Raw genomic sequence first — 16,955 nt, forward strand, 5'->3', positions numbered from 1 at the left:
TTAGCTTTTTTGGTGTTGAGTTGTATAAATCCTTTATATTTGAAATAATAATATTGACATAAAAAATATAATCAGAACGTTTGAAGAAGTGAAATAAGCTGCAAAGAGGTGAGATTTGTTGTCTGTAAATGATTCCATGGACAGAAGGCTACCTTTCAGGTCAAGAGAATAAGGCCGGGCCAGAAGGACAAAGGACAAAGTTAGCTACAGCCTAATTCCTATCATTTATATTAATGTGTCCTAATGAAAAAAACTATGTGAGATCACAGGGCATGCAGAAATATGGACCCTAAAATCAAGGAATTTGCCAGAGTGCTTCCAGCATTATCATGTCTCCTATTGATTGGCTACCATAAGCTTTCTGGTCTACCTGAGATGATATCATTTATACACATACATTTGTGTGCACATCTCTTCAGGCATTTATTAAGCAGGCATATATTGAGTGCCCACTGTCAGGCACTGTGTTAGGTGATTTACATAGTAAAGTAAAGTAAATCAGCGTGAAAAAAAAGAACAAACCCTCTGCATGGCTTCTAAGAAATTTCATGATTTGGATTTGTATATAAAAATACAACTATTTTTAAAAAATACAACTATTTTTTATTATTCTACCAACAATCATCTTTACTCATGGAAGGAAGGCTGGCCTCCTTTCTGTTTGTTGCACACCAAGCTCCTTACCATTCAGGACTTCTGTGGTATGATCTCTGAAAAGTTAAAAAAAAAAACCTGCTAACACAGCATTATGTTACATTAACATACCTGTGTCATTGCAAGCGAATAATATAGACCTTGCTTTGCCATTAGTTCAGCATGTGTTCCTTTTTCCACCACCATCCCATCTTTTATGGTCACAATCAGATCTGCACTTCGGATAGTGGAAAGACGATGTGCTATGACAATTGTAGTCCGACCTTTGCTTGCCTACAAAACAGTAAGTATAGAAAATAAATATGAAATTAATAGAAATAAACTGCAATATTCGATAAAGCTTACTGTAGTATTATTTTACTATTTTTAAGATTTATTTGAGAGAGAGTGTGCACTTGCAAATGAGGGGGAGGAGCAGAGGAAGAGGGAGAGAAAGAATCTCAAGCACACTCCCCATGGAGCACAGAGCCTAACACAGAGCTTTATCTCACAACCTGAGATCATGACCTGAGCCAAAATCAAGAGTTGGATGTTCAACCAGTGGAGCCACCCAGGTGTCCCTGTAGTATTATTTTAAATATCAAGGGAACTTATCTGTTAATATAGAAATTTGGACATTAATAGATTAGGGAAGCCAATAAAAATTAGGATAAAAAGAAAGTCAGAAAGTTAATTAGATTATAATTTAGTGGATTTATAAAATTATAGTATCTTGAACTTGACAGGAAACTAAAGATCATTTAATCTGAGCTATGTAATAGCTGCGTAGCTATTAGTAACTAAAAAGTAATCCAATAACTTTTCTTCATCTCTAAAATGAGGATATTACTCAACTGGTTGGGTATGAATTCAAGGTAATAATACATGTCTTTAACTTTTTCACAAGTATCTTAGACATATGAAAAAATACACATAAATGTGTATATCAATGCATTTCACAAGCCAAATATATCCAATGCATAGTATCCAGATTTTAAAAAGGTCGTACTAGCACCCTGAGACCTTCTTCAATCATTGTTACTGTTCATCTACACCAACAGTAATCACTATCCTGACTTTAAACAGCAGGGATTAGTTTTGATTTTCTGTTGTATTTTACATAAGTGGAACCATGCAGTATATACCCTTCTATGTCTGTGAATCTTTGTTCAACATTATGTTTTCTGATATTCATCCATTTTGTTGTATATAGTTGTAGATCATTTGTTCTTATTACTGAATAAAATTCCATTGTATATACCACAGTTTATTTATCCATACTATTGCTGATGGGCATTTGGATACTTTCAGGGTTTTTTTTCTATTATGAATAGATTCCTATACATGTTTATTTGATCAACATATGTACAGAATTCTACTAGTTACATAGAGGAGGAGAAGAACTGCTGAGTCATATGCTTTAGATTCCTTCAAATAGCTTTTTAAAGTGATTGCTCCAATTTATAAACCCCCCAAAGTACAGGAGAGTTATGACTACCCTGTATTCTCACTAATACTTGGTACTTTCTTTGGTAGATGGGTACTATCATATTGTGGCTTTATTTGTATTTCTCTGGTGACTCATTAAGTTGAACAATTTTCATATGGTTGGTGACAATATGGATATTCTCTGTTGTGAATTATCAGGTTTTGCTTGGTTTTCTGTTGGAACTGTTTTATTCTTATCAGTTTTCAGGACTTGTTTAGATATTCTATATACGAGGACTTAGTCACCTAAGATGTATTACAGCGATTTCCCCCCCGCCCCATCAAGTGGTTGTTTTTCACTCTTTATGATATCTTTAGGAACAGAATTAAAAAATTTTGGGACGCCTGGGTGGCTTATCGATTGAGCATCTGCCTTTGGCTCAAGGCATAATCCCGGAATCACGGGACTGCGTCCCACATCGGGCTCCCTGCATGGAGCCTGCTTCTCCCTCTACCTATATCTCTGCCTCTCTCTCTCTGTCTCTCATGAATAAATAAATAAAATCTTTTAAAAAATTAGTGAAGTGCAATTTCTCAACTTTTTGTATAATTTATGTTTTTTTGTGTTCTATTTTAGGAAATCTTTACATAAATCTTTAATGTCACATAGATGTTTTCCTATTTTTTTATCTTATAATGTTTACCATTTTGTCTTTCTTATTTAGATCTGTAATTTATCCAGAATTGACTTTTGTATGTGATGTAAAGTAGGACTCAATGTACATTTTCCCATATAGTTATACAATTGTTCCAGCAGCATTTTTGAAAAGGCCATCTTTACTTTATGTACTGCAGAGTCGTCTTTGTCATTAAATCAGGTGACCATTACTTTGTGTCTGTTTTTGTATTCTGTATAATGTTCTACTATTCAGTAGCATCAATGCTACCATGTCTTAACTACTACTTAGTTAAAATAAGCTTTGATATCTGCTAATCTCAGTCTTTCAGCTTTATTGCTTCTCTACAAGACTGTCATGACTATTCTTGAAATAATGTATTTTCTATAAGTGCCTAGCATAATAACATACTTTTGGCATACTATAGGCACAGCAAAAATTTTTGGTGCTCAAGAACTGATAGCTAATATTATTAGTATTAAAAATACTGCTCTATTACTGCTATTTACCTTTATAGTTCTTATTTTCATTTTTATCTAATACAGAAAAGGAAATTGGAATTCAGTCACTGGAAGGACTTGTACTAGAATCTGGTATGGCATTCTCTAGGTTCTGAAAAGTGTTGCTCCATGCAGATGTACTTGATAAAGCAGATGAGTATGTCAGATTCAATTCCAAGCTTAGAAGAAAACTTCTCAGAACACATTATTAAGATTAAATAATAATGTGGAAACAGATTAATGATAAAATATTATATGGAAAAAGTTCATATCTTGTCTTTTTTTTAAATTTTTATTTATTTATGATAGTCACAGAGAGAGAGAGAGAGAGAGGCAGAGACACAGGCAGAGGGAGAAGCAGGCTCCATGCACCGGGAGCCCGACGTGGGATTCGATCCCGGGTCTCCAGGATCACGCCCTGGGCCAAAGGCAGGTGCCAAACCGCTGCGCCACCCAGGGATCCCCATATCTTGTGTTATAACTATGTTATAACACTATGCTCTACAGACTATGTAGGTCCTGACCTACTGGTCCTGACCACTGATAAAAGTAAAAAGGTTTCCATGTAGATGTACCTTAGCTAGTTTGTTTCAAGCATAGATATTAAGAATCCTTAAAACAGATAAAAAAAGAGAAAAAAAAGGATACTTTAACATCTATCCAAGGTAGGGTCTCTCCCTGTTATGACCTCAATAACATTGTAATAATTGGACTAATTATTATTCAAAGCATGTAAATGCATATTATATTTAACCTACCTCTTCTGTCACACAGAGTAGATAATAGAGAGTTGTTTCTATCTCCAGCAGCCCTACCTATTTCATGCTTCTTTTCTAAAAATATGAGATAATGAGATATGACTAGCACCAAATTTCCCTTGATTTTTTGAGGTTGAAAGCAGATCATCACATTGCATGAATAGCTAATGAAATTTTATGAACAATAGACTAAGAAGACTCATGTTACAGGAGTTATTACATGCTAATTAAGTACAAATAGTAAACAATCTCATGTGTAAATAGTGTATTGTGTTTACAAAGGAAAACATAATTTTCAATAATTTCTCCATTATTTCTCTGGAATCCTAGGTTTGAATTTTTTTTTTTTTTTTTTTTTTGCCAATTTCTGGATCTGTGATCTCAGACTAGATACTTAACCTCCCTGATTCTTAGTTTCCTCATTTGTTAAATGGGGAAACTTATGCTACCTATATTTTAGGGTCACTGTGCAGATTAATGTTCTTGGTACCATATCTTGCACATGGGAAGTTCTTAGGAAATAACTGATTTTTTTTTTTTAAGGAGGAAAGAGAGAGCACATGTGTGTTGGTGGGAGGGGTGGGGAGGGAGTGAATCTTAAGAGGTAGAGAGTGAGAGAATCTCCACACTGTGTGTGGAGCCTTATTGAGTCTTAGGGCTCAATCTCAAGACTCTGAGATCAAGACATAAGCTGAAATAAAGAGTCAGACATCTAATTGACTGAGCCACCCAGGAACCCCATAAATAACTGATCTTAAATCATTAGTCAAGTATCTTCAAGCTGCAGACCCTTGAGTATTTACTGAGGGTAATTCCAAAGCCCTTGCAGAGCTAATAAGAGGAGCAAAAAAGAATTACAACATAAAGTAATAAATGTATAACAGAAGTTACATAAAAATACTACAGGAGCACAGAAGTAATTAACTGTCTAGTTGAATAGAGAGATTGCCAAACAGATGACTTTTGAGTTGTGTCTTAATGAATGGACAGCAGTTTGCCAAGTGGGAAAAAGGTGGGGCAATTATGACAGAGGCTACACAGCAAGAACAGACAGTTGGGCCTAAAAGAACATGGGTTTCTAAAAAATATTTAAATTCACATTTAGCAGAGGTGTATGAAGAATAGAAGGTCATGGGACTAGGAATAGAATTTGGGGTTAGTTCATATAAAGCAATCTAAACAGTGTTTCTTCTGTAGGGAATACAACTAATTGGAGATTTCTGAATGGGGAAATGGTTTATATAAATGATATTTGTTCTTTACAAATAAGTCATCATTCTATATCTACATATGATACAGGACTTTCAAGGTCTTTCTCAACCCTTAGATTCTATTTTTTTCCTAGAGCCCAATCCTACCATGTTTTTGAGATTTAAGAGACTGTAAAAAGATCAAGGTAAAAATGACTGATGCTGTAGTGAATAAATATAGGCATGATAGTTTGAATTGTTTTTACTACCTTTTTTCTTTTTACTTGAGACAACTGAATATAAATACCTTAAATATTAAATATATATTAAATTATATATGTGTGTGTATAATTTTAATTGCAAATGACTCACATTAGTTTTATCTTTTATTCTTTAAGGATTTTAAAATTTATTTATTTGAGTGAGGGTGAGAGAGAGACTTCTGTTTTCAACTCAACTGGACTATCAGGAATAAGATTTATCCTCCCATCTGAAACCAAGAAAACAATTAGAAAAATATATGGAGAACTGGTGTTCAAAAGACTCAACATTATCAGGCAGTGAAGCACAGTGATCCCTGAGATACTTAAAACTTACAATTGTCCCAGATTATTGCCTTGAAAGAATTTCCAGGGTGTATTGCAGGGAGGAGGAACACAGGTGGAACTTACTTGATTTACTGGGTTAAGAAGGTGGAGCTAAGAGTCTGGGAAGATGAAGGCAGCAAGAATTCACAGAGAAGAGTGCTGGAGAGGAAAGAAATGCTGAAAGAAAACTTAGAAGATCTTTAGAGGACCCCTTTAAAGTATTCAGCAGATAACTGACTGCAGAACAATGTGAAGAAACTATTCAAGGCTGGAGAGAGAGCTCTTTGAAAGGAATAGAGGGTACCACACCCAACATTCCTAGAGAACAGGAAATTGCCTATTCTAAACAGCATGACTATAAAATTTCAAAATATATAGAGGTATTGAGTAGAGTATTAAAGAATCATGCCTCAATAGTAGAGAATAAGTTGCACTAGACTAAAGATGGCTCTAATCTAGCCTAACAAAAATTAAAAGAGAAGAAAAAAATTAAATTGTTCCTAACTTAAAATTCCCTCTCAGCAAATATTAAGAAAAACAAAAACAAAAATAAAACAGGACCCAGTATCGTAAAATTCACAATTTTTGACACCCAATAAAAAATGACCTGGCAAGCAAAATAGCAAGAAAAATACAACCAACAATGAGATGAAAAATCAAGTAATCAAACTGCTCCAGACCTAATACAGGTGTAAGAATTAGTAGACAAGGACATTAAAACAATTATTGTAACTCTATCTCATATATCCAAAAAATTAAGTAGACATATCTGAACTATAAAAATAACCATAAGCATTTTCTAGGTATGAAAAATACAATGTCTATGAAAAAAAAACATAGTAAATGGGAATGATGAATTAAATATTGTGGAAGATAAAGCAAGTGAACTCAAAGACAGCAATTGAAATGATTCAAAATTAAACACAGAGAGAAAAGACAATAAAAATATATTAAGAAAATATCAATAAGGTGTAAGACAAAATCAATCAGCATAATGTATGTGTAATTGGTATTCCTGAGGTGGGGTAAAAAAAATTTGAAGGAACAATGGTAAAATGTTTCCACATTTGATGAGAGCTTTGACTTCACATATCCAAGAAGCTCAACACAAAAGCATTAAGGAAACTACTCCAAGGTATATCAAAATCAAATTATTTAGTAGTAGAGATAAAGAAGAAAATCTTAAAAGCAGCCATAGGTTAAAAAAAAAAAAAGACACATTACATAGAAAGGAGCAAAGATAAAAATGACAGTAGATTTCTCATCAGAACAAATGCATGTAAAAAGTCAGCTGAGCAATGTCTTTAGAATACTGAAAGAAAACAAAAAGCAAACAACTCTCAGCCTCAATTTATATATCCAGAAAAGTATATTTTTCAGAGATGAAGGTGAAGCAATGACTTTTTCAGATATATAAAACCTGAAATTATTCATCAACAGTAGAACTGTGCTACACTGAAGGAAGTCCTTCAAGTAAAAGGAAATGATGCCAAATGGAAACATGGATATACACAAAGAAATAAAGAGCACTAGAAATGGTAACTATATGGAGAATTATATGATTTTTCCTTATTATTTAAATCTCATAAAAAATAACTGACTAATCAAAAAACAAAAAACAATGTAGCATGCGGCTTATAACATATGTTTATACTTATGATAAGTATATATATAAAATATATATATAAATAAGTGAAATGTCTAATAATAGCTCAAAGGTCAGAAATGGAGGAATGGAGGTGTTGTAATATCATTTAGAGGGAGATTGTAATAAGTTAAAGATGTAAACAATAAACTCTAAACCCATCACTGAAATAGCAAAGAGTTATAGCTAAAACTCACAAAAGAGATAAAAGAGGATTATAAAAAGTACTCATTTGGATTAACATCCAAATAAAGGCAGAACACAAGGAAAACAGGAATCAACAGTAGGAAAAAAAATAGCAAGATGGTCTACTTATATTTCACCTTGGCAATGATTACATTAAATATAAATGTCTAAATACACCAACTAAAAGTCAGGGATTGTCAGACTGAATACAACAGGCAAGATCCAGCTATATGCCACTTATAAGAAACACATTTTAAATACAAAGACACAAATAGGTCATCAATAAATGGATGGAAAAGATATACCATGCTAACACTAAGTAAAAGATAAATGGATAAAGAAGATGTGGTTTATGTATACAATGGAATATTACTCAGCCATTAGAAATGACAAATACCCACCATTTGCTTCAACGTGGATGGAACTGGAGGGTATTATGCTGAGTGAAATGAGTCAATCAGAGAAGGACAAACATTATATGTTCTCATTCATTTGGGGAATATAAATAATAGTGAAAGGGAATAGAAGGGAAGGGAGAAGAAATGTGTGGGAAATATCAGAAAGGGAGACAGAACGTAAAGACTCCTAACTCTGGGAAACGAACTAGGGGTGGTGGAAGGGGAGGAGGGCGGGGGGTGGGGATGAATGGGTGATGGGCACTGAGGGGGGCACTTGACAGGATGAGCACTGGGTGTTATTCTGTATGTTGGCAAATTGAACACCAATAAAAAACAAATTTATTATTAAAAAAAATAAATGAAACAATAAAAAATAAAAAATAAATGAAACAATAAACAGAAGCATAATTGTAATTAGATATGAAATCTGCATTTTCAAAAGATTATAATAAAATTAATAAAGATGGAATAGATTTGAAAAAAAATCATATGCTCATTTCAGTAGATTCAGAAAAAGCATTTGACAAAGTATAATACACAGTCATGATAAAAAACCCTCAACAAAGTGGGTTTAGAAGGAACATACCTCAACATAATAAAGGCCATGTAAGAAAAAGCTACAGTTAACATCATGCACAATGGTGAAAAACAGAGCTTTTCCCCTAAGGTCAGGAACAAGATAAGGATGTTCACGCTTACCACTTTTATTCAACATGGTACTGGAAGTCCTTACCATAACAATCAGACATGAGGAAGGAATAAAAGGCATCCACAATGGTAAGGAAGAAATAAAACTTTCACTATCTGCAGATGACATGATAATATGTATAGAAAACCATAAAGATTCTACCAAAAAACTACTGGAACTGATATCTGAATTTAGTAAGGTCACAAGGTACAAAACCAATATATAGAAATCCATTGCATTTGTATATGCTAATGATGAAGTAGCAGAAAGAGAAATAAGAAAGCAATCCCATTTGCAATTGTACCCAAAATTATAAAATATGTAGGAATAAACTTAACCAAAGAGGTGAAGGACCTGTACTCTGAAAACTATAAAACACTGATGAAAGAAACTAACGATGACAGAAACAAATGGAAAGATACCCATGAGCATGGATTGGAAGAACAAATATTGTTAAAATGTTCATGCTACACAAAGAAATCTACGGATTTCTTTTCCTCCTCTTCCTCTTCCTCCTTTTTTTTTTTCTAAAGTAAGTTCTATGACCAATGTGAGGCTTAAACTCATGACCCTGAGATCAGAGTCACATGCTTTATCAACTGAGCCATATTTTCATATATTATAGAATGTAAAAGGTGCCCTGCAATCTACAGATTTAATGCAATCACTACCAAAGTACCAATAGCATTTTTCACAGAAGTAGAACCAATAATGCTAAAATTTGTATGGAACCACAAAGTATGTTAACTACACTGGAATTAAATTTAAAAAATAAAACAGAATAAAGAGCAAAGGATATAACCAGGCTAGAGAGGTTTATTTTGTAATGATAAAGGGGTCAATTCATCAAAAGGACATGAATCTTGACTCTTTATGCACATAATAGAGCTCCAAAATACATGACACCAAAATAGATACAACTGCAAATCCCCAAATACAAATCCACAAATCCACACAATAATAATTCAAGTATTCAATACCCTTCTCCCAATAATTTATAGAAGTAGCTAGAGAATCTGGAAGACTTGAGTAATACTATTAACCAACTTGATATAATTGATGTTTATAGAACACTCTACCCTACAACAGCAAAATGGCCATTACTTCCAAGTAAACATAAACTACTTCCCAATAGATCATATTCTATGTTATTCCATAAAACAACTCTTAACAAATTTAAAACAATTCAAGTCATACAAAGTATGTTCTCTGACTACACTGGAATTAAATTAGAAATTAATATAGAAAAAAAAGAAATTAATATAGAAAGATCTCTGGAAAATCCTCAAATACTTGGAAACCAAATAGTAATTCTCAAGTAAATGGCCTCAGATCCAGCCTAAGAAACAACAAAAGAGCAAGTTAAACCCAAAATAAGCAGAAGACAGGATATAATAAAGATCCGAGTAGAAACCAGTTAAATATAAAAGAGGAAAATAAGCCAGAAAGAGATAAATACATCAGTGTAACAGAACAGAGTCCAGAAAAAGACATACACATAAATGGAAAATTAGCTTTTTCACAAAGGTGCAAAAACAATTCAGTGAAGACAATCTTTTCAGCAAATGGTGCTGAAACAACTGCAAGTCTATATGCAAACAAAACAAACAACAATAAAACAAACTTCAAACCATATCTGGCACCCTGGACAGAAATTTACACAAAATTGATCCTAAATCTAAATGTAAGAACTAAAACTATAATACTTCTAGAAAAATGTTGGGAAAAAATTTTTGTGATCTTGGATTTGGCAAAACCTTCTTAAATAGAACACTAAAAGCTTGATTTATAAAAGAAAATAATTATAAATTAAGCTTCGTAAAAATTAAAAAGTTCTGTTCTTTGGATGACACTCATAGGGAAATGGAAGGACAAGTATAAGATGGGAAGAAATATTTTCCAATCTTTTTTCTGATAAAATTCTTATATCCAGAAATACAAAGAATATGTAAAGAACTCTCAAAATTCAATGATAAGAAAACAAATGACCCAATTTAAAAAATGGGCACAACATCTGAACAGACACTTTGACAAAGAAGAGATATGGATGGTCAAGAAGCATATAAAAATGTTCAACATCATTAGTCATCAGGATAATGCAAATTAAAACAATAATGAAATGCCACTACACATTTATTCCAATGGCTAACATTAAAATGCCTGGCTATAGGGGAATTTTAAAAAAGAAAACCATATCTGGGGGCATCACAATGCCAGATTTCAGGTTGTACTACAAAGCTGTGGTCATCAAGACAGTGTGGTACTGGCACAAAAACAGACACATAGATCAGTGGAACAGAATAGAGAATCCAGAAGTGGACCCTGAACTTTATGGGCAACTAATATTCGATAAAGGAGGAAAGACTATCCATTGGAAGAAAGACAGTCTCTTCAATAAATGGTGTTGGGAAAATTGGACATCCACATGCAGAAGAATGAAACTAGACCACTCTCTTGCACCATACACAAAGATAAACTCAAAATGGATGAAAGATCTAAATGTGAGACAAGATTCCATCAAAATCCTAGAGAAGAACACAGGCAACACCCTTTTTGAACTCGGCCATAGTAACTTCTTGCAAGATACATCCACGAAGGCAAAAGAAACAAAAGCAAAAATGAACTATTGGGACTTCATCAAGATAAGAAGCTTTTGCACAGCAAAGGATACAGTCAACAAAACTCAAAGACAACCTACAGAATGGGAGAAGATATTTGCAAATGACATATCAGATAAAGGGCTAGTTTCCAAGATCTATAAAGAACTTATTAAACTCAACACCAAAGAAACAAACAATCCAATCATGAAATGGGCAAAAGACATGAACAGAAATCTCACAGAGGAAGACATAGACATGGCCAACATGCACATGAGAAAATGCTCTGCATCACTCGCCATCAGGGAAATACAAATCGAAACCACAATGAGATACCACCTCACACCAGTGAGAATGGGGAAAATTAACAAGGCAGGAAACAACAAATGTTGGAGAGGATGTGGAGAAAAGGGAACCCTCATACACTGTTGGTGGGAATGTGAACTGGTGCAGCCACTCTGGAAAACTGTGTGGAGGTTCCTCAAACAGTTAAAAATATACCTGCCCTATGACCCAGCAATTGCACTGTTGGGGATTTACCCCAAAGATACAAATGCAATGAAACGCCGGGACACCTGCACCCCGATGTTTATAGCAGCAATGGCCACGATAGCCAAACTGTGGAAGGAGCCTCGGTGTCCAACGAAAGATGAATGGATAAAGAAGATGTGGTTTATGTATACAATGGAATATTACTCAGCTATTAGAAATGACAAATACCCACCATTTGCTTCAACGTGGATGGAACTGGAGGGTATTATGCTGAGTGAAGTAAGTCAGTCGGAGAAGGACAAACATTATATGTTCTCATTCATTTGGGGAATATAAATAATAGTGAAAGGGAATATAAGGGAAGGGGGAAAAAATGTGTGGGAAATATCAGAAAGGGAGACAGAACGTAAAGACTGCTAACTCTGGGAAACGAACTAGGGGTGGTAGAAGGGGAGGAGGCCGGGGGGTGGGAGTGAATGGGTGACGGGCACTGGGGGTTATTCTGTATGTTAGTAAATTGAACACCAATAAAAAATAAATTAAAAAAAAACAAAAACAAAAACAAAAACAAAAAAAAAAACCAAAAAACAAAACAAAACAAAAAATGCCTGGCTATCCCAAGTGTTAGCAAGTATGTGAAGTTGCTGTAATTCTCATATTTATAGAATGTAAAAGGAAAATAATTTGGTGGTTCATTTAAAATTTAAACAGGGATCCCTGGGTGGCGCAGCGGTTTGGCACCTGCCTTTGGCCCAGGGCGTGATCCTGGAGACCCGGGATCGAGTCCCACGTCGGGCTCCCAGTGCATGGAGCCTGCTTCTCCCTCTGCCTGTGTCTCTGCCTCTCTCTCTCTCTGTGACTATCATAAATAAATAAAAATTAAAAAAAAAATTTAAACATACTCCTACCATAAGGTCTACCCATTTAAATCCTAGATATTTACCTCCGAGAAATAAAAGTGTATGTCCACAGAAGACTTACCTATAAATGTTCAGAGCAACGTTATATGTAATATCCAAAAACTGTAAACAAACTAAATAACTTAAATGGGCATCAATACCAAGGAGCTCAAACAGTGGTACATTCATACAATGGAATATAACCCACCAACAAAGAGGAACTATTGATACATTTCACAACATGGATGGTCTGAAAACAATTATGCTGAGTGCAAGAAGTCGGGCAGGACAGAATACATAATGTGTGATTCCATTTACACAAAGTTCTAGAAAATACATGGTAATCTATACCAGCAGTAAACAAATCAGTGGTTGATAAGAATGCAGCAGTGGGTGCTGAGTTAGGGTTGAGATGGAGTGTTTACAAAAAGCATGTGAAAATTTTGGGGAGTGACGGATCTACTATGTTGACTGTGGTGATTTCACAAGTGTACACATAGGCCCAAACTTTTCTAATTGTGTACTTTCATATGGGCAGTTTAAGTCAATTAAATCTCAAAAAAAAAAAAAGCTGTTAAATAAAATGTCGAACAGAAGAATCATCTGTATTTATAGCATCCAAGTTGGCCATTTCTGGAGTTCTATAAGAATACTGAATGAGATAGAGGCATTTTAATGACTATTATGCAAATGTAATCATAAAGAGGATTGAGGAGCAACTAACTGTATTGTAGGTAGGATGATTTATTTTTCTTAGTTTCTGTAAGGTCTGACAATGTACGCATAATTATGTGGTTAATTGGCACTTACTAGCATATGTGTTTCTCAAGATGGTATTTATGTGTAACATAATCTGCAGAAGAGAGGTCTAAACACTAAAATTCTTAGTGCTTCCTTTATATTTCATATTGCCAAATACATAGAATTTTTTAAAACTAATGAGTGATGATAATTGGGAAGAGAATTTTTATGGTTTGCTTTTTGTTTCCCACAGTTTCCTATTTACTTGTATGTGGTAATTCTAAGCCTGGTTTATACAGAAGCATCCTAATGAATGGTATAATAAAATTGGTAAAAATGTGATTTTTTTTGCTTTAGTTTCTAAAATAAACTTTATTTTAGAATAATTTTAGATTTAGGGAAAATCTGCAAAGATACAATATTCACGTATCCTGCACACAGTATCTCCCAGTGTCAACATCTGACATTCCTACGGTGCATTTGTTACAACAAATGAACCAGTATCAATACATTATTAACTAAACATACTTTATTCAGATTTCCTTAATTTTTACTTATTATCCTTTTTCTGCTCCCAGATCTCCTTCAGAATACATTACATTTAACCATCATGTCTCCTCAGGCTCCTGTTGGTTGTGACAATTTCTCAGATATTCTTATTTTTTATGAACATGATAGTTTTGAGGAATACCAGTCAGATACTTTGTAGAATCTCTCAATTTGGGTTTGTCCAATGTGCCTAGTTTTTAGAGTTAAGACATTCAGCCTATTCTAATCCCACTTTTCCCATTCAAATTTAATTGTATTCTGGGTCTTGGAGACCCTGAGACTTGCCTCCAGCACCTTAAAGGGGAATGAATCTAAGAATATTATTGTTGAGTGGGTATGCATTAGGACCACCAGTGCAGAGGTGAAAACACTGAGACACCCAGGCTCCTGGTCCATAGCACTCTCATTTATTCAATTACATTTCCTTGAGGTGACAAATGTTATTTTCAGAAAGCAACCAGTTCTCAAACCTAATTGATGAGGCTATAAGATATTACCAATTGGCTCAATGATTTCACAATACTGCTAAACATTTCTCAAAGCAAATTAATATGTATGAAATTTACTTAAAAATATAAAATGGCAAAAAAATATAAAAGGGCACATATAATACAGAGACTCTAAGGAGAATGTAGGGGAAAAGAAGTTGTAAAATCAATCAGGAGGCTGTAATTAGAAAAGATTTGAGAATGGTGTGCAGCCTCATGACATAATCAGAATTATGAAGTTTCTTGATGCAGGTTATATTATTCTAAACCTTTTCTTCATGGCAGTCTTACTTCACAGGCATTTTTGTAGGCCTCTCTCCTAATATTTCTTCACTCATTAGGCATTACATATGGAACAACTTTATTTATTTTGCAAAAGTTCATGCTGTTGTCTGAATCTGAAAACTGACAGTAAGGGACGACATTTCTGCAGTTGTGCCTTAGTGAGCACTGATGTTCCTGCAGATTGGAATGGCCTGCACTTACCCATCTGTACTATCTTTACTCTGCCAGGCTCCTGTCTAAACTCTAAATATTTGATTAAGGTATATATTATATTACAGTTTAATCCATTTTAGCATGAATGAGTGTCTGAGTGTATCAAATAAATCACAGAAATGCCTAATACTTTAAAAGGGAAAAAACTAGGCATGCCTGGCTGGTTCAGTCAGTAGAGATGTCACTATTGATCTCCCTGGGTTGTAAGTTTGAGGCCCATATTAGTAGTAGAGGTCACTTAATTTTTTTTATTTTTTTATTTTTTTTATTATTATTTTTTTTCACTTAATTTTTTTTAAAAGGGGGGGGGTGTTGGGGATCCCTGGGTGGCTCAGCGGTTTAGCGCCTGCCTTCAGCGGGGGGCTGATCCTGGAGTCCCGGGATTGAGTCCCATGTTGGGCTCCCTGCATGGAGCCTGCTTCTCCCTCTGCCTGTATCTCTGCCTCTCTCTCTCTCTCTTTCATGAATAAATAAAATCCTTTAAAAAAGGGGGGTGGTGGTGGAAACTGTGCTTTGAAAAACCTATAAACCTATAAAATGAGCTTACAATTATACATTCAAGGTGCTATAAAATACACTACAAAAATACAGCTCCACTACATCATGAATGTGACCTAAAACTGATGTACTGGCCAAACAACATTAATTGTTTCAGACTTAAAACATAGAGGAGAGATTTTGAGAGTCAAGGCCTCCTAGAAAACTGGTCAAAGAAATCTGAGCTGATGCTTTTCTTTTTTTTTTTTTAAACAAGAATTACTGTGAAAATAAGGGAGATAGTGGAATCCATTCCACTGAATTTTCAGATGCCTCAGAGAAGATGTGGTAGATTTTCAATAACTCTTTGTTGCTGTTAGTTCTTCTAGAGAGTACCAATTTGAAAGAACTTCCTAGTATCTTCTCCCCTCCTTCATAGTTTAAACAAAGCTAAAAGCCAGACTTTAAGGTATTTAACCAAAGGAAGGTCAACAGGAAGGTAGGTCTCTACTTCACACTTTGTTTGGCATTTCTTTAGATTCTTTGCAATTCCATGCACAATAATAAATCATCAGGTAATTAGCTTGCACTTTGAAATAGAGGATGTTTTAAAACATCCCTCATGGAAATGCTAGGGCAGAGATAAGGGCCTGAGGGAGGCTAGCTAGCTTTTCATCAATGATGGTCAAGCGCCTTGAATAAAGGTAGGCAAAAGGAAAAGAAGAACAATGCAAAGCTCTGAACATTTGAAAGGCCTGAATTTGACTGGTGGGTCAGTTAATAGGGGTAGTAATACACTCTCTGAAGAAGCCTGTAAACAGAGTTCTCAGGTCCCACAGCAAGTTCCCACTGACTTGCCTCCTAGCAGGTTGGCTCAGGTGAACTTGGGGCTCACTGATATATACTCCATGATGCAATGCAATCTGTGGTCTTCAAGTTTTTTTTTATTTTTAGGTTGCAAAATCCTTTTATTAAATGAAAGCACATGTGGGAACTTAATAGACTTAAATAAACTATACAGATTAATGGTTAGTTGCCATTTGAATTTTTGGAGATGGTGGTGCATGGCCCTACCTTCTACTCCACCCTATCTCTCTACTTTTCCTCAAGAGGCTCCTGGAAAACCCTAGTTACCCTAGTACTCCAAGAATACAGTCTGAAAAACCTCTCATTACTGTTTTATAAACTTCCACCTCTTTCAGCTACTGGATTTTAATTGACCATCTGCTATAAGAAAGTCTCTATGGTAGTTATATGGGAAACAGGATTTTTGGTGTATTAACTACCTTATTATGATGCTGAAAGCCACTTGGCTTGCCATTCTTTTGAGTCAACACTGGTTCCATAGCTGAACAATGTAGAATTACTGTCAGGCCACTTCACCTGTCTGAAAATGCTTTTTCTCTTATAAAATGAAGTGACAAGTTGTAAAATATTAGGCCCTTAGAAGCCATATTTAATGCGACTCACCTCCTACTCAACCTCTTCTTTTCAGCTTGCAGAGATCTACTCATGTGAAAATAT

General features: G+C 34.7%; 1 protein-coding gene and 1 long non-coding RNA gene across 18 annotated transcripts in view; one reads left to right on the forward strand and one right to left on the reverse strand.

Moving 5' to 3' along the window:
• ABCB5 (ATP binding cassette subfamily B member 5) overlaps nt 1-16,955 on the reverse strand; it is a 154,631-nt gene that overhangs the window by 71,017 nt on the left and 66,659 nt on the right. For all 17 annotated transcript variants that reach the window (XR_013356749.1, XR_013356751.1, XR_013356750.1 and 14 more), the window contains one exon: nt 766-927. Coding sequence is in view for 13 of the 17 variants with exons in the window: in XM_077856583.1 (XP_077712709.1) it covers nt 766-927 (162 nt within the window). In the remaining 4 variants the exon portion in view is untranslated. The remainder of the gene's footprint in view (nt 1-765; nt 928-16,955) is intronic.
• Nucleotides 656-3,475, forward strand: LOC144288776 (uncharacterized). Its single transcript, XR_013356776.1, has 3 exons — nt 656-937; nt 2,787-2,939; nt 3,284-3,475. It is a non-coding gene; the product is annotated as an uncharacterized LOC144288776 (long non-coding RNA).

The sequence above is a fragment of the Canis aureus genome, chromosome 18 (assembly GCF_053574225.1).
Source record: "Canis aureus isolate CA01 chromosome 18, VMU_Caureus_v.1.0, whole genome shotgun sequence".
NCBI lineage: Eukaryota > Metazoa > Chordata > Mammalia > Carnivora > Canidae > Canis > Canis aureus.